The sequence below is a fragment of the Rhopilema esculentum genome, chromosome 13 (assembly GCF_057945365.1).
Source record: "Rhopilema esculentum isolate cy_ngs chromosome 13, ASM5794536v1, whole genome shotgun sequence".
Lineage (NCBI taxonomy): Eukaryota > Metazoa > Cnidaria > Scyphozoa > Rhizostomeae > Rhizostomatidae > Rhopilema > Rhopilema esculentum.
The window spans coordinates 9967108-9989391 of record NC_142827.1 but is presented as its reverse complement, the minus strand read 5'-3'; the positions used below and the strand labels follow the sequence as shown (position 1 = coordinate 9989391).

Genomic DNA, 22284 nt, shown 5'->3' with positions numbered 1-22284 from the left:
TATGACGTATGATGAACTTGGGTGGGAACCATTGAACTTTCGACGATGGAGTAGATGCGCCAAATATAAAATAATCAGCAATTTGACTTCAGACTGCACAAGATATCCCATTTCTCATCTACAAGAGTCCAGCTATGATTTTCGCAGACGTGCTACAATTGGGCAAATACGCGCAAGAACGCTAGGTTTCAAATCAAGCTTTTACCCTAACTGCTTATCAGCATAGAGAAGGCTCGACCCAGAAATTAGACTATCCAGCTCTGTGAATATTTTCAAAAAAAATTACTGTCAATTATCCGCCTACCCCCGAAGCCGGTCTATCGTATTTATGACCCAAAAGGCTTATCCATCCTAACACAGCTACGGGTTATACTCAGTAAGCTAAATTTTCATAAATTCAAACATAATTTTAGGGATATTTTGAACCACTTATGCTCAACAAATGTTGGTGTTGAGGACGCGGAGCACTATTTTCTGCTCTGCCATACTTATGATGTAAATAGACGTGATCTTCTCAACAGTGTACATGCGATATTGTTGCCTCGTGGTTTGTTAAATCTTTCAAGTAAAGAGTTACTAAGAATCATCCTTTATGGCCACGAACAGTTACCATTTGAATTAAATGCAAAAATCCTTACGATAATATTGAAGTATATCCGGGCCTCCAAACGGTTTGAATAATGCAGGAACAAAAATCTTTAAATCTTCGCTCTATCTATTTCTTTTGCGGTTTATTTAATCATAAAATTATTTTTAATATTGTGATTTACGTACTTGTCTAGTGCTAGGAGGTAGTCTTGATATATTGCTCCTCCTGGCCCTTCTTGTAATGTAGTATAGTAGTTTTCGTTCTGTTTAGTTTTAGCAAATTTTGTTTGTAACTTTTTCCATTGAAAAAAAAGAATGCAGCCTTGACGTCTTCATGTTGTATTAGCAAACCCATATGCCAGGATGTGGTTTTCGTACCTAGGGAGGGGGAGGTCAAAATGGAGCCTTTTTTTAATTTTCTATAGTAAGAATAATTTCAAAAATTTGCCAGCTCAGATAAAATCTCGGAATATCACTGATCAAAACTGCAAAACCTGTTGAAAAGCCAAATGACCGTTCTGGGAATGATTGTGGATGTAAAGGTGACGTAATGGTGACGTCAGGAGAATTTATAAATATTTTTTTTCTTGCAAAGGGTATCGAGGCCCGAGATGGCCCATTATCTAATTACAATTCAACCAACGCATATTGAACGAAAATTAAAAGAACAGATTTTACAGCGTAGCAATTAAAGATAAACACTTACACCGATATCAACATTTAAAAAAAAATTATAGTTTTTATAGATCTACCATTTTGAAAAAAGTGGTAAAAAGTTACTGTATATTCAGAGTTGGAAATATTTTCGTTGATGTATAGCAATACCAATATCAATTAATGTTTTCAGTTCTTTCTTGAAATTATGTAGCAGTATTTTGCATTTTATCCAGACAAACGTAGTGTGCAGTGGGTCATAGCACTACCAGGCATTTTCTGGCTGGTGTTTTGGACATAGGTGAAGAACAAATAGCTAATAAACAATTGAGATTTTTGGATTTACTTAGCCTCAAGTCTCTGGCTAGGATTCCTTCAGCTCCATATAAGGTATTAACAGATATTTCTTAGTACTTGAAATGACATTCCTATGATTTGGTTTATGAAATTGCTTTTATTCATAAGGAGCCAATTTATAAGGAATGTGTAAAGGAGCCAAAAAAGTTTAAGAACTTGTGCTACTAAAGACAAAATTTATTTAGAGCCTTGTCAATTTTAAATTAATTTTATCGCTGCAAATAATCAAGAATTAGAGTGTCAGTTCAATTCAATTGCAGTCGAAGCTCTTGCTATGCATCCATCAGGTTTTTAATTGAGTAGCTTGCTGTCGCTGTTTATGATACCTTTTTTGTAAGAAAATTTTAATAAGAAATTCAGGATCAGAATCATCCAATCTTGAAGAATCTTCTAGGGATATTGCTCAGTCTCAACTCGCATATTTTTGTCAAAATTATAAGATATAATAAATAGTAAGAATAATTGATAATAAGAAAAATTAGAATGATTTAAGACTATATTCAGGCTCAAGACAAAAATTTCTTAAGAACTCGAGGCTAGGCAATATTCATAGTATTCGTACAAAAATAGGGTAATAATTGCCTTTATATATGCGAAGGTACTTCTTCGTCAACATTGTACTTTTACGCAAATTGAATTTCTTTCTTGCTCTTTACGTTTTTTGGCCTTTTCTTTAGCTCCACTTAAAACTAAAGCTTGGAATTTCTTTGGTTTCTTGCGTCTATGCTATTTTTATGGCAATAATTGTGCAGTTGAAATTAAGGTGCTATTGTGGAGGCTTTGGTACTGCAATTCAATTAATATAGTGATCCGGAAATTAGGAACTTTAGGAACTAGGCCTTGAGCTAGGCTTCTTAAAAAAAGCGTGCAATGACCATTTATGCTATGCTATGTGTATTTGTTGAGATTTATGCCGACTTATGCAACTTTTTTCTTACATATTTTTTGAGATGTATTTAAGGGGCGGATAAGATATTTGGGACACAATCACAAACACGACACTATTCTGTATACATAAATAACGACCATCAACAATAGTCATCTTGCGCTTGACACCATGACATATTGGCTGAAGTTTGTTACAATAACACAGAAAAACGTAGCTAAGTTCTGACCATCTACCGGAGATTTCATTTTTTAAAAGAAAATGACAATGATTTTTCAAACCAAATCGTGTTGCTACAGATTTTATTTTGGGGGGTCAAGTCCCCCCCTCCAGGGATTTATGGCCCTGGTTGTGGATCACTAACAAGTCCATGTAAAGCTACTACTCTTGGGTACGTGTTGTGAGGAATGTGAAGCAGAGACTTTTACTTTCTTAATTCATCTTGTAGTGGGTGCATATATGAAACACATGTTGAAACAATAAATGCTAAGAGTGGGCCTTCAAGAGCACAGTAAGCATTTCGTTCGCGTTTTCCGTAAAGAAAAACCATATAATCCAACTGCCTCGTTGCACAGTTCAAAGATTACATATGGAAGATCAAGAAATAATGAATAAGTTAGAAATCAAGCACATAGCTGATTGTTTAATCAACTGTGTTTGATGTTCCGTTCAGATTGACGGAAGTGCTGACATGAAACAATTGGACTCGAACTTTTAGTCCTGCTCGATACTGCTAGATATGTTCCTTTTTTATGAGGCGTGTGTCAAAGCTGTATATATAGGGATATCAATTTATAGGGATAAATCAGTTACATGCAGTTGAATTTATCTTTGTAGTAAATGAATGATGTAAACATTAAGAATACTGTATCAATGAAACGGGGGGCATGGTTTAATAAGGAGTGGGAGGTCCTTAAAATCTAGAAAAACGGGAATTCTGTTTATTCCCAACCTCAGAGAAAATGCTTCTTTCTGTCCTTAAAATTTCTACCAATCTTTGCTTCCATGGTTAATGAGAATATTATGCAATTTACTCTTTTAATGGCATGACCAATTCAATTAGGACCATGAAGATATAGTCTTTATGCATTTTCATGGTGTATTAACTTTTTAATAGTTTATTGAAAACAACCCCACTAAGCCACACGTGATAACCTCTAACAAGTAATTTGCCACAAATTAAAAGCCTCGAAAGAAGTTTTATTTTTCATTTTTGTTTCTGCAAGTTTCAGGGAGATCCTTTGGGCAATTTACTAATCTACTTAAAAATACAGTAAAAAAACAAATAGAACCATGGTTTTCCCATTTGTAAATTTGTCGTTTACTTTTAATCCAATATTTTGCAAAACGTCGATTTCTTTGATGGTAAAATTAATGAATCCTCATCTTCATATACAAATGAAACGCATAAAAACTTAGAAGATTCGTCCTGCGGCATTGTGAAACTAAAGATCTAGAGAGAAAATGTTTATATTTTTCTTTCCAAGCAAAAGAGCAAAGTTCTGTCGGCTCTTGCCAAATATCCTTGTCTTTCGATTTTCCAACCGCCCCCTCCCCCAACAAGTTCGATTTTCCAACCGCCCCCTCCCCTAACAGGTTGGCTATTGGCTCTCAACCACGACACAACTGTCTCTCCAATGACCTGTTTTATGTTGGCATTTCTGCTACATTCAAATTCATGCAATAAAATTTTCTCAATCGAAAAAAAAAGTGATAGGAGCACTCCTATATATCCATTCTACCAAATAATAGTTTAATTTCTTTGTCTTAGCAGCTATATCTAGCAACATAAGTATTGATGGTAAAAACCCGCCTTTAAAATTGTCCTCTGAGTTCAGAATAAAAACTTGATGTGTAAAATAGAATAATACTTCAATGATACAAGACCTATTCTAGCACATGTATATACAGCTAGAACACAACTGCCATAAACCCTTTTTGTCCCATGATAAGGGAATCCTGGTCCTTTTATGTAAAATCGATATTGTGTGACACAAAGGGTTCATTTTCTACTTTGAATTATTCAGAGTAGTATTATCTTTGATAGGCATGTAGCATTGATTGGATAGCCTTACTTGTGCTCGTGCTTATTATTGGCCTATATTGATTTAAACTACGTATATCTTCTATAAGGATAAACAGAAACTAAAGTTCATCTTCCTTGGAATAAGAATCTATTTTTTTCTTCAAACTGAAACAAGCTCTGAAAAGTAGGATGAAAAATTAGTGTTATGGTTATATTTGTGTAGGTTCTTATATGCCTGGTTTACTCTATCTTCAGAACTTTCGCTCCTTCTAATCTAGATCTTGCTAAAAAATTTAAGAAGGGTTAAATGTACTACACTTTATTCAGACAGCTAGTGCCATACAAATTCTGAAGTCATTTGAGAAACAATATCCAGCTTTACTTTCTCAAAACCATTAAAACATTACCAAATTAATTGCATTAGACACTCAAACTAATGAGTCATGGGACTTTAGAGTCTGTTTACTTCTTCAATAACTTTTTAGTACTGTTATCCAGTCACTGGCTAGTCATGATAAATTGCTGAAACGTTAATGCCGGCTTTAAGCTTTTAGTTTCAAAAGTATTTCTTGGAAATGTCTCCAGTATTGTGAATGATAATGTCTTTGACACCACTTGCTAGCCCTAAATCCCTTAGATATTTCAACTTATTTTGCAATGCTAGACCACCTTTAACATGAAATTTAACTGAGGAACGTTATTAGATATGTGAACGAGCTTTGAAAGTATAGTTTGGAGCAGATGCACTCGGGGATGTCGAAAACGAAAAAGGGGTACTATGGGGGAATTCCCCCAACTTTTAGAAGGATACCCTTTCTGGTCAATATTTTTATCTCTGGAGCTTCTGGAAAAATCCCGTGACTTCCCATTTCAATTTATCGTGGTTCAACCATATTTAGTCTTTGGCAAGAACTGATGAAAATATCCCTGCGATTACAATTAGATCATTTAACCTCAATAGCGGACGAAACGCTAAGCGGGGGTGGTCCAAGGCTGTATACTGAAGCCTCTTTTCTTTCTTCGTTTACTTTAATAAAAGGCTAGATAACATTAAATGTACAACTCTTAGGTAGATATCAATAGTTTTATTATAACTTCAAAAACAAGGAGCTCAAAAGGGTCAGTGTGCTTTTTTGTACCAAAGATAATTTCAGATATCTTTATAATGCTGTCTTAATAATTCTATCAATTTATTATAGTGAGAAAGAAAAATAGACAGTGTTTTGAGACCGCTTTTTGTTAGCATGAAGATAAATTATGTTGTGAGACACCAAAACATATCTCCACCCAGACAATGACAAGCTGATAGACACCTAGATACATCGATTCAGATTGTAGGCTTTTGTACAAATTGTTTTATGGTGTGAAGGCGGTATCCGTGGGAAAGAAATGAATTTAACCGCAGAGTCAAAAAGTTCCAATAGAACATGTTTATAGACCTTGCAAACTTTTCGTGAGAGAATTTTTCACAACTCCAGTCATTTTGACTGCAAAGCTGACGCGACGAGCCTTTTCGATGACCCAAAGCAGTCCTGATTAGAGTCACAAAGTTCACAGAGTCCTTGCTCATCTTCTGAAGATGAGCGTCACTGCAACTTTGTTTGGGTGACCCAGTTGTCAAGTTTAAGTCATACGCCAGTATAGATCTTTCTTGACAAGTAAAAATATGTACTTGTCAGACTAATGATAAGCTGAATGAAACAACTTTGTTAGAAGAATAAACCATTTAACACAGAGTTAGAGTGTACCAGACACAAAGTTCTTGATAACTCTCAGGGGCGGATCCAGAGGGGTGCGAAGGGGGCTCGAGCACCCCTCAGATTTGAGGAAAAACTTTTTGGGGATTAAAGCTTATTCTATCGCAATTTTGTTTATAATTATTTAAACCATTTATTATCTCTTTTACCGAGAAGTATGCACATCTCCTGAAATTGTTATATCCGCTTCAATGCCCCGTCTCACAACTGTTCAACATTGTTATTTCAGTCCATGCATTGAAGTGTTATCAAACTCCCCCTGGTTGTACTGTATAGCATTCTACAGACTCGGAAAGCATTGTCTCCTCTTATAACCAGCCACTTGAGGAACCCGTGGCCTGTAAATTAAACGATTTTCTGCACCCGTGGAAGTGAATCTAGCCAATCACGGTGCCAGGTCGAGGGGTTCTAAACTTTGGCGCGAGAACCCATGGATTTCAAAATCCAAAACATCAAAGAATACCGACCAAACCAGGGGGAGTTTCTTCGCTTCAATCTACAGTCAAATGTATAGTGGTTTTATGACCAGGGGGAGTTGAGCTTGAACAGGGGGAGTTGAGGTTGACCAGGGGGAGTTGAATTATGATACAGCACGCGACGATTGCTTAGGTAAAGTGCAAATTTGCAATTTCCGTAGGTCTTTTGACGATCTTTACCTGGTGCTCGATGCTGTAACGGCAGAACTTGTAAACGCTTTGGTTTATATAACAGAACGGATTCAAGTTTCAACTCCGTGTTTCACGTCTTATTCATAGACCATGAGGTATTCTTTTGTTAATCATTCAAGAACTACATACAAAACATTTCAAAAACTTGCCCATACTATTCTTGACCAAAAGGGGTTTTCTTCTTATTTCACTTATATTCCTACGAATACTTTTTTCTCTAAAGATTTCAAATTCATAAAAATACTCAAAACGGCAGGCCCAGGCGAAACGTTCAGGGCCTCATTCGTTTGGTTTGGTATCATATGTCGATGCATGCCATGCATGCTGTGTTCGAATCCCTGTGTTCAACTTTTGTCCGACTTTTTTCTATTGTTCTATTGTCTCTAATCACGTGCACTGCACTTCAAGTTCAAGGGCTTCATTCCACCAGCCATGATCAAGTTCTAATAAATGGCTGCAAAGAGTCAAAAATTAAACTTTGCTTTGGAAATTTGTGGGCTCGGGCCTTTTGCCACTGCGGGCAATGATATCATATTTGGCTACAGTTTCTATACTTTTGTACCCTAAGTGAATATGAGGGGGAGAGCTGCAAATTGCGTTTGGCATAAAAGCTGAAGCCAAAGTTCATAGTTCTGATCAAAGTGTAGCAAAAAATTACTATATCAATCACGGCATCCAGGCTTTTTAGTTTATGGAAGACTTTCATTTCATTATGGCTTATTAGCAGGGGGTACGGAGTTTGTGCATAGCAACACCCTTGGTTACCAAGCCTTACGTTTTAGCACCCCTCAGAATAATTTCTAGATCCGCCCCTGACTCTGTTACATCTGTTACTATAAATACAGTCGTATTACTTCTTAATTCAATTTGAAACTATAAATTATTGACATCGTCTCTTGACAGTTTTTTTAGGAAAATATTATGTTTTTGTGATACTTGAAAAGACTTACTTTTAGAAACCGATATTATGACTCTTCGGATTGGTTGTGTATGTGTATCATCTTCTAAGTAAGGCTGTTTACTTTCTCTTGCTGAACAAGCAATGTTTTCAGCATTCAGTTTTTCCTAGATGCTATAACAAAGTATTGGGTCGAACCGGTTTCAAAGGATAACTCTTCCAAGAGGAATTGAACATGTCTCTTCCAGATATACCACATTTGTTTTCAATTTTCTGATAATATCGTTTCTTACATACTTTCTCCACTTACATAATTTAAATTTTTGTTAAATCTACAGTAAGCAAATATATTAAGGCATAGTTCGTTTAGGGTTTTGCTGTAACTTTACGAAACTTTCCCCTGGCTGATTGTAAACTTACAAGACATCAATTGTAGACATCAAACACTTGACCTATCATTAAGCCTTTATACCTTTATTATATTATTTTTATCAGGCGTACCATAAGTCTACGTGTTGCAGCCGTTCTTTATCTTTTCAACAACATTGAGATTTTGATGTTTAGAGATACCAATGTTTCTATATCGATAGAGGGGGTATCAAAAGCTTTTTGCCTTTATCTGAACAAAGAAAGAAAAAGGTCGAATGCTACATCACGTGTGAAAAAGAAATGTGACCGTAAACATTGTCTGAATTTGTAGAAAAAGAGATTTCTATTTCAATATCAAAGTTTTACCTTACAGATCTTGATCGCATTTCACTAGAATATAGATGTTTGGCTGGACACTGGATGATAAAAGTATTAGAAAAATTGTTTCATACAAATAGGAAATGACACTCTCTCTTTCAGAATTTGTTTACTGGCATATTGTTTCTAGCTGTCTTTCGAGAAGGGAGGAACGTGGAAACGAGTTAAATTGTAGCCACTGATGGCAAAGAGATTGATGTAACCGTCTAGACACTTATTCAGACAACATAAAAAATAAGAGCAATCGCACAGAATTTGTTATAGTATGGGAAAATATTGGCGCTCTCCTACGCACAAAAATAAATCTGGTTTCCATCCACTAAAGACTGTTTGACACTCTAGCTTGCATAATTTGCATTCTCAAACCATAGCTCAACCAAATTTCTATGTACTCTATGTACCTTCCATTCAATCACTCAGAGATCAACACACTTTTTCTAACTAATTAGCACACATAGCTAATATTCGAACCAATCCATATTTTGTTGACGCAAATATAGAGCTAGTAATTCTCAAAAATGTTTTTTAGCAGCAGTGGTCTCATCGTGGTTAGTAATTATACCTCTGAAATTTTACCTAAGCAGCTAAATGCTTATCAACAGATAATGATGAGACTTATTTTAGCTATAATTTTTTATAGATTTTTTCATTTAATATAAATTGTATTTATTAACGCGAAGATAGGATTTCAATGGCAAAAAGGTCTTTGACCCCAGTAAATCCCTCTGGCAGTTTTGGTTCATATCCTTTCTAAAGAAATTATAAATAATTGCTTGAAGAAATTAGAACAGGGTAATGGATTTGAAGCAAAAAGATTAGAAAAAAGTAATAGATTTGAAGAAAAAACAGCTCGCATTCTCTCGTTCAGCGGTTTGCTATTTTTATGAATATTAGAACCATTTTATATGATCAGTAGAAATCTTTTTTTCAAGTCTGCTCATCAATCACATAGATTTGTCAAGTTATTTCCATCTTTTAAAAACTTTTTTCTTTCTACTGAGAACAAAACTTTTCCTATGTTATTTTTTGGCAAACGCATTACATGTGCGAGATATTAAAGATGCTTTATCACAGCAAAATGATATCGATTAAGCATGTCTTATTTAATGGATTTTTAGGTCTAAGTACACGACTTCTAACTCGTTTCATGCTAATGCAGTTACATTCTATTACATCCATTTGTAACAATTCTTCTAAAAAGACATTAAAAATTGCTTTAAGTTCGGTTGCTTCCCTCTTAGTTAAGTTGTAAGCTTGGACACTGTAAAGAAGCCTACTTCTTGTTATGCATAATTATGTTTTTAAGCATTATTATGTTTTATGCATAATTATGTTTTTATGCATAATTATGTTTAATGCATAATTATGTTTTATGCATAATTAGGCAAGAGAATTCATATTGCTATGCAAAATTATGTTTTTGTTTGAGTTCGTTCTTCCTCTTTTGGTATGCTGAAGATATTGCATAAATGGGCACAATTTACAGTTTCCTTCTGACTCTTCTGTCTTTTTTGAAAACATTAAGCACTTTTCATAGCATTATTTATAAGAAAGTGACAATAATTTCTTCTCATAAAATAAAGCATCCAATTTCATGATAATTTTTAATATTGACGTGTCTCTTTATTTCTCAAATCCTTAAAAAACATATCTTTCATAAATGACAGGTTTATCTTTGGCTCTGTTATGCACCCGTGGTCCCTGGTGCAGTAGGTATCGAAATACTTTCGCAAAGAAACTTTCAAAACCCAATATCATGTTTCTGTATGCAATAGACGATTAAACACGACCCCCTGGAAGAATAGCATTTTAGATTGAAATTATATTATCTTTTTTTAATTGAACAAATGTATTTATACTTAATTGATATTGTATTTGGGTAGCTGAAGGGTTGAATCGTGTAAAAAGAAATATTATTATTATTATATACATTATAGCCTTGTTGTTTGTGACTAAACGTTATATTTGGAGACCAATCATGGGGCTAGTCAGTAACTTAACAGTGACAAAATAAACCCATAACCCATTCATATAATAAAACCATTCTATTAATTTTAACAACGTTCATATAATTACTGTTTTGATGAAGTTTTTGGCCGGCTGTTATATTAAGTAAAATCCAATCAAATTTTGTACGTTGCGTGTGGTACTTCATTCAACAAACGATATTATAGTGAGCGAATACGTTGAGTACCAGAATGAAATAAATCAGTTTTGATTGCTCAGTTGCTCACTTTATGATTATTTTATTCATTAATGTCTGAAAGTATAATTCCTACTCAAGTTGTAATAATTTCCATCGCACAAGCTAAATTTGTGTTTCATGATAACATGTTTCTAAAATTTATATTTATTCTCATGCAGTTAATATTAGCTGCTTGAGAACCATTATATTACGGTAAGAATATCATTTTCTATAGCCAAGCAATCTACTGGCTTTTTTCTGTTACATGGATGTTAAACATTAGTGGCCCAAGTACAGACTCCTGATGTACGTCTGGCGTTTGATCTGCCCTTCAATGATTAAAAAAAATAACCTCTACTACTTGTTTGTAAAATAGCTAAGTATGTAAATGGCGTGACTTTTGCTAGAACTTAAAGAATCTGATGTTTAAATAACAAAATAGATTAGTATGAATGCAGCAAAAGAATTTAAGACAATTGGAAAGGCGTTGCCAAGGGCTATCTTGTTATTGAAGTAAGGATGGAAAAACAGTTCAAGAATACATCATATTTTCCTTAGCTTTCGATATTTCTTATCAAAAAGATCTTCAATTAAAAGCAAGAAGAATTCTTTCTTGGGTCCACCCTAATCTACACCTTCTTCTCCCTCGAAGACAATCTTCAGTGGCTTTTTGAATTCCAAAGAAGGTTGGTAAAATTGATTCTTCATCCTTTTTCTTACAGCTTATTGCAAGCTACATTGCAGCTTGGAAATTTTCCATAATTGTATCTTTCCCATATGCAAAACGTAAAAGCTTCCTTGGATCTCTGGAACATGCAAAAGAGGGAGAGAGTCTTATAGGTAGCAGGGAGGCCGGGGCGCAATTGGAGTGGGGGGGGGGGGGAGGCTCTAGACAAATTGGAAAAAGTTTCCACCATTTCATACTTCAGTAAGAAAGTGAGGGGCTATAACCCCCCAGCGTGTCTGGACATGGCTCCCGAAGCTGGGAATTGGGACTTAGTAAATGATTGATATTGAAAGTAAGGCACTAAGGTCACATACACAAAGGTCTCAGGCACTATGGTCACAAGCGCTGGGCTTTCAGCCCTCTTGGGTGACACTTTTTTGGAAGAATTTTTCAACTTTTGATCTGAAAAGCACTCAGGTTAGAATTGGTCGAAATTTCTTCGCACGTCTGCTTTCACATGGAGACATCTGCAAAGAGAAGGTGCTCGTTGTCTTCATACAAGGCTGCAAAAACGGGTGCCTAGTTGCATGTTAAACATAGTCCTACCCTTGATAGTCTGAGGAATTAAGATCCAGATGTGGTAATGCTATTTTTGGAAGTTTAGCAACAGTAGTGATATGGAGAACATATTGGAGAAAGTTGTTTGTATCGTGTTGACAATGGTGGCTTTTCGTTTACAATGATTCAGATCTTTGTTATTCTTCGGAAAATTCAAAGAGCATGCAATCATGGGAATGCTTTTAGAAACAATTTATTAACTGGATCAGCAAATCACAATGTTGTTCTTATCCACAGCTATGTCATAATATTTTTATCCCTAACAAATTCGCATTTTGTCAATTCTCTTTAAGTGAAAATCTGTGTTTATTCATTATGCATGTAGCGATTTTATCCATGTTTAAAATGAGTCGTTGTTCGGATTTTATCCATCTCTTTAATAAGAAGCTGTTCACATAAAGCAGATTATGTAGAGTTAATCAATGTTTTAGGCCCTTTTTGCAATGCAGATGATGGTTTCAGTCGCTTCAAAAAAGGTCACAACATCCAATATGAAAAAACAGGACATTTGAAAAATGAATCGTTGTACAACTAAACGATTTATTATGTAGCTAAATGATTCAAAAACTATCTTTTAGATCTAATACCCCTTAAAATAGCATGATATAAACCGAAGACAACAGTATTTACTGCATTGCTAGCTAGAAAAAAAGGTTAGCAATAATCTTGAAAAGTTCAATGTTTTCATCTGCGATGATTATGCTTAATTGCACAATAAGTTAGTCGGCTGTTGTCACAAACTGGCACACTCTTCGTTGCACCCTTTTCTGCCGCAAATAACTACAATTTTTTAATTTTTTTAAATACTGAATAATTGCCCATTCATCTGCTGAAAGCAGTCTTTATTAAAGAGTTCAACACCCTTCCTTAAAAGTTATGCATTTTAGTTCTAACTTCATGATCTTCATTGTTTATTTAGTTCTCTATCCGTGTTCTTCTTTAACCATAAGTTTCGCTGAAGAGTTTCTGCGAACGCTGCTTTCTTGTTTTGATATCTCCTGTGGTTTTCTGTAAGATGGAATGAAAAATGTCTGTGTGTCATACAATTCAAAGAAGTATTGAAAAATCGATTTCATTTCAATCTGTAAAGTTATGCCGGCGTCAGAGGCAGTTCAAAGCGATAAGATTACTTGGCAAGAAAAGGACAGATAGACGGAGCAGAAAATTAAATGACATCTTCTTTGTGGCGCCTGTGGGGTTACGTCACAAGGGGTCACATGGTCTATATATTATCCAGTTCTAGAATCATGTTTAGGCTCGAGCATTTGTAGCAACCTCGTACGCTGTCATTTGTAGCAACCTCGTACACTGTCATTTCTAGCAACCTCGTACGCGGTCATTTTTCTACGCATCCTTATACGCTGTCTCCCTACACAAAGTTCTTGACGTTCATCCATTCTGATGAAGACATGGCATCCTTATTTTTTATTCATCATGACTTGAATGATCGGCAAAGTCAATTATGAACAATTTTTTGAGGCAATTAAAGGTTTTTAACCTGTCTACCAGGCAATGCCAGGAATAAACAATAGATAAAGACTCTTCAAAATATTACTAAACTTAATTAGAGAAGAATGGGATTGAGAAGAAAAAGCGACTAATCAGTGATGGAAATTGAGCTTTCTCACTTTCGGGTAGAACAATAAATGCGTGGAGTTTATTTATTGAGTGGTTCTTTCTCTGCTAATTCCTTCGCCAAAGTATTCCATTTTCAAGGAACATTTTCAGCGTCATATGGAATTCAATAGTTGAAAAAATATACACCAACTTGAAAGATAGCTTTTCTGTGATTAGCAAATAGTGACACTTTTATAGTGTAAACTGAGTGAGCCAGGGGAAAAGGGATTTGTCTACAGAGTCTGTTTTTTTCTGTGAAATTATAATTAATCTGTGCAATGGTTACATCTTGGGAGTAGAGACAGTCCATTTAATGAACATTTTGTCATAAAAAATTTACGCAGAAAGAAAAACCTGCGGTAAAGCAAGTTGCTCGCATTGCCGTAGAGTCTAGTAGAATTCAGGTCCGTCGTTAGCTTTGTGCTCGAGGGGGTGCTCCAATCCCATTTTCCGACAAAGTTGGTGAACCCTCGGTGAATAATCTTCTATTTGCCGAAAAATCTGAAAATTTGCCGAAGAAGCACCCTTAAATGGCAAAAAACCCCTCGTTTTTACAATGAACTTTTTCCAAGAGGAGTGTCACACTCCCCCTTTACACCCCCTGTAGCGGCAGCCCTGGATGAATTAGACTTGCTAACGATACGAGAAACCCCCTCTCATCTACCATCTCGTTTTTCAATCGTTGCATATCGTACATGACCGGTAACATCTTGAAACGTATGAAAATGTTTCCAGTCGTATGCAAATGAATCAAGCAACTTTTCTCGACGAGGTTTGATTTTGCTATGAATTTGGGCCTTTTGGCTATACACTGATCTTTACTCTAAACTCAGATTCCAAATCCGAATATCTCTTCTAGCACTAGTAATGTCAATTGAAATTCAGTGTACTACTTGCTTTGTCCAACTCCGTATGGCTATTTCCTTTGTTTTTATTTTTCATACATCCCTATTTGATAATATTAACGTGACTGTTATGTCTTTAGCAGCAGGATAAAATCGCTACGCTGGGAAATTAAAAAAGCCCCTGTTAGCTTTTTGAGACTCTTCTATAAAACGGAAGGTTTAGATGGCATTTTTAATCATCCCACATCACAGCAAAACAAATCAGTTATGAAAAAGCATGGTGAAGTCTTTAGGATAGACAAACAAGGAAACATATCCTAGCCTAGGGAGCCTTGCTCCTTGTTTGTTATTTGTTAGGTTTACCCTTATCATAACGTTGAAAATGGCAAGTATTGAGCAGAATAAAAAAGATGGGAAATGACCATGAGTAGCACAAAATGAGGTCTTTGTAAAGAAATGACGCTTACAAAGTCCGAGGCGGTGGGCAATGTCGTAATAGGCCAGTCTGAGGACCTGAGGAGGAATTTTATTTGGGTACCTTATGCGCTAGAAACCTGCACTTTGGGGCCCATAAGGGAACCTTGCGTGTTGTCCTAACCTAGAAGTTGGTCCGTTACGCCAAAGGCCGTAGGGAAATAAATTCTTGCAAAAAATGTACGAGTTTCCATTTATACAAAAGGGTTTTTAGGAATATTTCCATTATATAATTGCGGTTTTACCAAAGGTATTTATGATTTCCATGGAGTGGCTGAGAATTGAAATTTTCATAAAAAATATGTTTGTTGGAAGCTTTATCATGAAAAATTGGCAATTTAAAAAATTTCAATGCCTCAACCTATCCATTTTAAATGTGTAACCAACTTTTCCTTTCTGTTAGCAGTTAATCCAGTTACCGTATAAATCAGTTCAACGTTTTTGAACAATTTTGCTATGCGAGCTCACATGTTTTTGAATGAAGATGACACAGGCCTCCAAGGAAAATGTGACTCACGTGGGTGGTATCAAAAAATGGGCGTTTTGCTGAGAACGCTTTACATTGAGTTTCACAGGAATAATAATTATCCTGACACTATATTTATGTTTCGCACAATCTTAATAGAAACACCAGAAAATTTATAGAGGGTTTGTCAATCACGTCGTTTTTCTTAATGCAAACAGAAGATGGAAATAAAAATCAAAACGGCATCATAAGCAGATAAGTCGGTTTACAGTATTTTGATGATATTTTTAAAAAAAGTCACAGAAAATTACATGATATTTACTTCTATTTAGAAAATATGGAAAACCTTTTTTTTCTAAAATTGCGAAACCAAAATAAAAAGTTGTCTTACCTTGACGTCAGGCAATAGTATCTCAAAGATCTGTAAGCATTTCGAGCTAGATAATACAACCCTCCTATAACAATACTTCCAATAATAAACCAGGTTACGGCGATTGACGCAGAATGATTTCGACCGTCTATAACTGGTATTGTCGGGGTTGCTTCTGCTCGCAAAAATCGCGGATTCGACGTCGTAACGAGGAGGTTGGCTGGCTCATGACCTCGAGTTGCGTTGATAGCGCCGTTAATCTTCGAAGTAAAATTCTCGTAACCCATAGATATTTCGGCAAGTTGGCGCTTTGGGAATGTTGTTGAACTGTTAAGTAGCTTGTTTCGTCTTTTTGCGGACTTTTTTGCTTCGTCTCTGGGCAATGTTCAGTTATGCATGATCATAAAAACTCTGCTAACTGTATGCTTTCACTGAAGAATGAACATGCAGAACTTTGTTATGTTTGCTGTTCGGTTCATATCTCCTCAAAAGCAGCCTGATATTTCATCGCAGAATTACTTTGTGAAGTAATATCATTTGTAAATTCGTGATTAAGAACTTCGTCGAAGTTAAGAAAACACCTCAGAATTCTGTTCAATGTTTATATGCATAAGTGTGTTTTCACTGCCAAATAAGATGCAGATCATCCGCCTTAGTGCACTTTTATGCTTTGTGAGCCTTGCTCTAAGATTCTGCGTTTTATAAACACAGAAACAAAACTGTTACGCAAGTACGATTTCTATAACTCATTGGCTGTTTATTTTCAATAGAAGAACGATAACTGTTGCCATCATCAATCTATTGACTTCTTCCGGGTGTCCAATAGTCTGATATCTCCTTCGTAACGTTAAAGTCAGACTTTTCGCAGAAGTTGTGTGCTGCTGATCAGCCACGTAAAAACACCACACGATAAGTCGACCAGGAAGTAGAACTATTCAGTCCTCGATCTGAGTATCTGTCGATTCTCCTGCAGGTGTTTGCGAGAAAGAGTATAGTTTATAAATCTTTAGTTAAAGCCGTGTCTTTGGTCGTGAGAAAATGCAGGGGAATAATAGTAAAGCATCAGCAACGCTAATGAATGCCGCCAATGCCTCTCTTTAACAAATGGCAACATCCTGCCGGCAAGTACATTCTCTTTCTTTAACTTGCATTTCTTTAGACTCAGCTGGGTGGCTCTTCTTGATTCCAATCTCACCCCCGTTAACAGTGCTTCACCAAACACGATTGAAAACGTCGCCCAAATTTACCAAGAACGGAAAAATTTCGTAAGTCAATTTACAATTCTGTGGTATCAACTGAAGATGTTATTGTACGGTGTGTGACCAGCTGAGTAGTCCAATAAAGAATTGGATTTGGATCCGTCTTGATTCAACTAACTAATCCAGACACGGTAGTTGAAGGTGAATTTGCAAGGAGCACTGTTGTTAGAACAGTGATTATTACAAGCTGAGGTGACCTCGCTTTGACCCGAGAAGACATATTTGGAAAGAATTCATTCATAAACATCACCATTTGTAATCTTTCTTTTTATTGAATCGATGGGTCAAAGGATTTGTTTACAAGCTACCAATGGCGGCGCCAGCCACTACGCTCTGGGGGGAGGGAACAAAACAAGATATTTTAGGCCACGCTCTTTTTAGCACCAGAAAATGCCTTTTACTAACAAGGAACGCCATTTTTACCTGAAGGGAACGCCCAACACTCACAATTGGCTATGTAAAGGCAGTTTGAAAATCTTAGGATTACGTCACAAAAAGTACGTTGCCAAAATCTTACCCCTCCCCCAAGATTTTCTCATCGGATTTAGACGAAATGCAAAACTGATCCTGCTAAGAACTGGGGGAACGTGTCCCCCCTGCCCCCGCCTGGCGCCGCTACTGCAAGCTACTGTAGCTGAAGATATCTTGCAATATTGCTGAATCTTTGAGCATGTCTCAATTCTTAGAGATAAGAAGAACAACGAGAAAATAATTTGTGATTTTCAAAAACATATTTCAAAGCAAAATAATGATATTGATGACAACACAATAATCATATTGGAAGGAGCACAAGGGGGCATCGGGGTATGTGACCTCCCTTTCAAGAAAACACGCAGTCTATGACACTGTGTGAATGATGTGCCTCTACTGATGCTTGAATATATTTCCCTGTTAAAGTGTCCTGTTTATAAAAATTTACTTCCCAATAATTGCAAATTTATATAATGTGAAATATGACAAATTGTAATTAATTGTTAATAACCTATTGAAAGGACACAAAAACGAAAATATCGCATGGCCAATTTACAATTTTTTAAATGGACGTAACTAAAGTTCCTTCAAATTCCCATAGCCCCCCCCCCCCCCACCGACACGTACCAATTTTCCCCTAAGTTTTTTAACATTGAGCTAATAGTTACATTTTAGTTCAGAATTTCAAAAAATTTCATAGTTAGAGACTTATTAATCGTTAGAAAATTCATTTGAATCACACATTCGGTAATTTTCTTTTCTGTGTTGGAAATACCAAAACTATTTCTGATTTCAAAGCGATTTGACAAAAGCAAAACACAAGCTGCAAGAACTAAACTCTATAGCTTTCCGTTTTCTAAAGAGTATTACACTTTATTTCCTGTTATTTGATTTGCAGAACAGAAAGCGATCTAGCTTAGCTTTGAATGAGAACCGCGTCTGTAAAGATTTCATTTGCTTCTTATGTAGCTTGTATATGGAGCGCAGAAGATTTTGATGTAATGTCAGTTCCATCAATCGAAACCTACGAATATCGGTTGAGGATTTTCAAGGTGGATTCATGAAAGGAGTACTCTCTCCTTGACTAATTAGCTTTACATTCTTTAATCATAAGTCATTTATGTATTTTTTAATGTTTGTTTTCCAATCAACAGTCTTGGTGATTGTAACTTGATCATGATCAAAACTATCTAAAGATGGTGTGTCCATGCAAGTAAAGTAGCATGCTTTGATGGGGGAGAATTATCAATCTCAATCAACGGCCAATTAGCTAATCAAATTACAGAAAATTTGAGTTTATGTCAGCATTGCATCAGCTCTTTTACAATCACGCATGCTACTGTAGTTGATTTGGATTCGCTGCTTTTAACACCTTAGTTTTTGTAAGAATTGAACTTATAAATCGGTAAAATCGTGGCTATGGACAAGCGAACCTGGAAACACTTTTCTTATCGTTAAAAGTCTTTTAGAGATTCAGATATTGAATTGTATATATATTTAAGACTCAATCTAATGTTAAATCATAATGCTGATTCTGATGGCTGAAAATCATATTCCTATATGATCGCTTATAAGATATAAAAAAGTTCCATGTATGAATTCAATTCTCTTCAATACTTGCAAATGCTAAAGGAAAGGAAATAGCGGTGAATTTACCATTACTTGTGTTTTGGTTTCTTCAACATCATCATTTAAATCTCATTTCATTTGTCTCCTTTAATCTTGGTTTGAGTTAAGAGCATTGCATTTTTAACAGTAGCAAAAACAACAAAAAGCTCCAGGTAAACACCTTTAAATCGCACTGTTTTCGTGGAAAACCTACCTACTGTCTAGACACGCATTAGGCATATTGACTATTTGGCTTTGAGCCTTAAATCACCGCGAATTCTCAAATTCGATTTAAACTTAATGCTGCGCCGGAATTACGATAGCCCATAAATACTATATAGCTTCTCTTCAGAGTCCATTGACTCGTTTTTGTCTGTGCATGTCATTAACTCCAAGTTCTAAACAGATGCATGCATTATCCATTATTGCTGATGTCCCAGTCCGGGTCAAAGTTAAGCAGTTTAAGAGTATTGCCTAATAAACCTAATGCTGTCAATACTTCGGAGAATAATACGTCTCATATCATACTTTAGAAAGCATAATTAGCTTCCAAGTGACTAACTGTGCGATTGAAACCAATGGTCAATTAGGGAAAGATGAACGCAGTTTTTCAGGGTGATGGAAGTATTTTCAGTATTAAACCGTGAATTCAGAGTTTTTGCCAGCACTGCACTCCTCTTTTCCTTACAGAAGCTGTTGAGCTACTAAAATAGCAGGGGAACAAGACAACGAAAAAGCAGAAGTTTGTCACTTTTTAAGAAATCTTAGTAGTCCTCCCGTAGGCCGTACCTCTAGCAGTTCACTTCTAATTTCAAGTACTGATCATAATTTGACAGCTTCTACGTCTTTTATTTGAGCGCACTTTATTAACAATGTAAGATCATGACCATCCTCAGACAAAAAATCAGAAAAAGAAAAAACAATGTGCTTTAAAGACTTTAACTTTCATGCTAACAGCAGTGCCATTGAACTACAAAGCAAAAATATTTTCACGAAATACAGTAATTCACGTTGTAGCCAAATATTAGTAGAATGTGTAGTTCTAGAAGTGCCTAGAGACAGTGGTGGCGCCAGGGGAGGCTAGGGGGGCTACAGCCCCTCCGTCGGAAGCATCTAGCCCTCCCATCGGAGGAAATTTTAGGTTATTGTCGGAGCAAATTTGACAAAATGATGTATGAAAACTGTTTATTTTAGTCATTTTAGCCCCCCTGGCGGAAGCTCCAGCCCCTCTGTCGGAAGATTTCTGGCGCCACCTCCGCCTAGAGAGTTTGTGTATCGCAGAATATTGTAGACGGAAACAAGAGTGCCAAAATAAAATGATAAGCTTGATGAAATGGCACAGAGGCAGCAAGCACAAAGCTCATTCTTTTTTGCTATAAAGGTAGACGTGCTATAAAGGTAGTGAAAAGCAAAAGGTATATATAAGCGAAAGACTACATGAAGGAACTACAAGAGAGAATGTTACTGTAAAGAAGAAATATAAGAACAAGGCTTAGGAGCATTCGTTGAAATAAATGTTCCACTCGAAGAAATTGAAAGTGAACAAACTAAAAACGGAAATAATTGTAGTGGTTTTTTGTTATATGTTTTTGGATAAAAACAAAGTATATGCTAAAGCTAACTGTAATATTGCATTTATTAATCATGTGAAGCTCAAACTAGCCTAATTATGTGGATCATAGATATTAGAGGACAAATCAAAAAAAAGAAGAAACCTCTGAGCTGCGAGAAAATCAAAAGAAAGATTTTAACTTCAGAGCATTACAAAACTATAAACCTTCTGTAAAAAATGAGACATGCATCGCATGGTAAAAAGAAGCAGACGTGGAAAATAAACAAATATCTATAGCCTAGTTATAGCATCTTAGATACAGGGTTTTAGGTATTGGTAGTTGTATAGGGAGGGATCTTACCATTTCAAGAATACCTCATGCATAGGTTCAAATCTCAATTTTCTGTTCAGTAGATTCTAGCTGGTTTCTTTTCGTTCTGCTTTTCTATTGTCTAATAGAAAATAGCTTCAATAGCTTTTGGACGAGACAACACTTTCTGAAGAAAGTAGATTTCGGATAACTCATTTTTTTAAGAAACAACGGTCGATGTTCTCCAATTTCTTCATGTTCTGGAAATTTCAATACTCATTGTTTCTTAAGAGTTTCTTAATTATGACGTCATGAATAATGTTATGAAATGTTGGCAGAGACGGATTTAGCGGGGGGATGTAGGGGGTGTGGCACCTCCAATATTTCTATGTCTTTCGGTAAATTTTGTTTCATTCGGTAAAATTCATTTGTTGGTAGCCAGTAGTAATAAAGTAGCGCCAAGATTTTACTTTACTTTTTTTCTTACCAGCATTTATTTTCTTGTCAGTAGCGTAGCGGGGTTGGGGGAGGAATTTTCTCCTCGCTTCGCTCGCAGGAGACCCTCCTCTATATCTCTACACGATGTTCAATATTTCCCCTCGTTTTGGGATTTGTAAAGAAAAGTCCTTCACGTTCTTGAGACATTCCCAATAAGAAGGGCAATGCCTCATTTTGCTGAAAAGCTTTGGGTTCATATAAAACACATATTGACACAATCCTTATTAGCTGGTTAATGCAACAATGGTATTTTTTTCTGAATTTCTGACATCAAACTGGTTTTAAAGCTACTTAAATACAGCATTTTGAAATTTAATTTTGTTATTAATCTTTTAAACCATGTTTTGCCAGTTCATTTTGAAAATATTTGAAAACAGACATCTTTATTGCATTAACTGCTTCTAGTGAGTAAATTGATATACAGCTTGACTAAATTGGTGAAACTGTCATGAAATGAGGCATTGACCTAGTCGGACAGTTACGCAGAAAACAGATCGTGACAAAATGGCTTTTTAAAAAATCTGAATGTAAAAAGCAAAACCAAACCTGTAGAAAGTTGTCAAAAGTTCATTTATATCTAAGCTTTTTAAAATGTTTAGATATTTCAGTTTTTGTTCAAGCTTTTTGCTACAATTTCTAAATTAAATCACTATCATTGTAGCAGCAAAAACTTCAAACAACATGAAAAGCTAAAAAAGGGTTGTCATTGTTCATACAAAGTCACCGGCAGAATGTGTCTCCTTCCTGCTTTTTCTTCTGAACT

General features: G+C 35.8%; 1 protein-coding gene across 1 annotated transcript; it reads right to left on the bottom strand.

Annotated features, from left to right (window-relative positions):
- Window positions 1–12536: 12536 nt before the first annotated feature.
- On the bottom strand, window positions 12537–17234 carry LOC135691824 (uncharacterized). Its single transcript, XM_089112091.1, has 2 exons — window positions 15845–17234; window positions 12537–13059 (listed from the first exon to the last, which is right to left on the bottom strand). The coding sequence occupies exons 1-2, from the start codon at window positions 16108–16110 to the stop codon at window positions 12975–12977; spliced, it is 351 nt and encodes a 116-aa protein (XP_088968217.1). The 5' UTR covers window positions 16111–17234; the 3' UTR covers window positions 12537–12974.
- Window positions 17235–22284: the final 5050 nt, after the last annotated feature.

What these genes read in the sequence shown, in the direction of transcription:
- LOC135691824 (XM_089112091.1), bottom strand. Translation starts at nt 16,110, where the DNA reads ATGGGTTACGAGAATTTTACTTCGAAGATTAACGGCGCTATCAACGCA. An exon ending in TACTATTGCCTGACGTCAAG is followed by an intron (nt 13,060 to 15,844) that starts GTAAGACAACTT and finishes TCCATCTTACAG; the next exon opens with AAAACCACAGGAGATATCAA.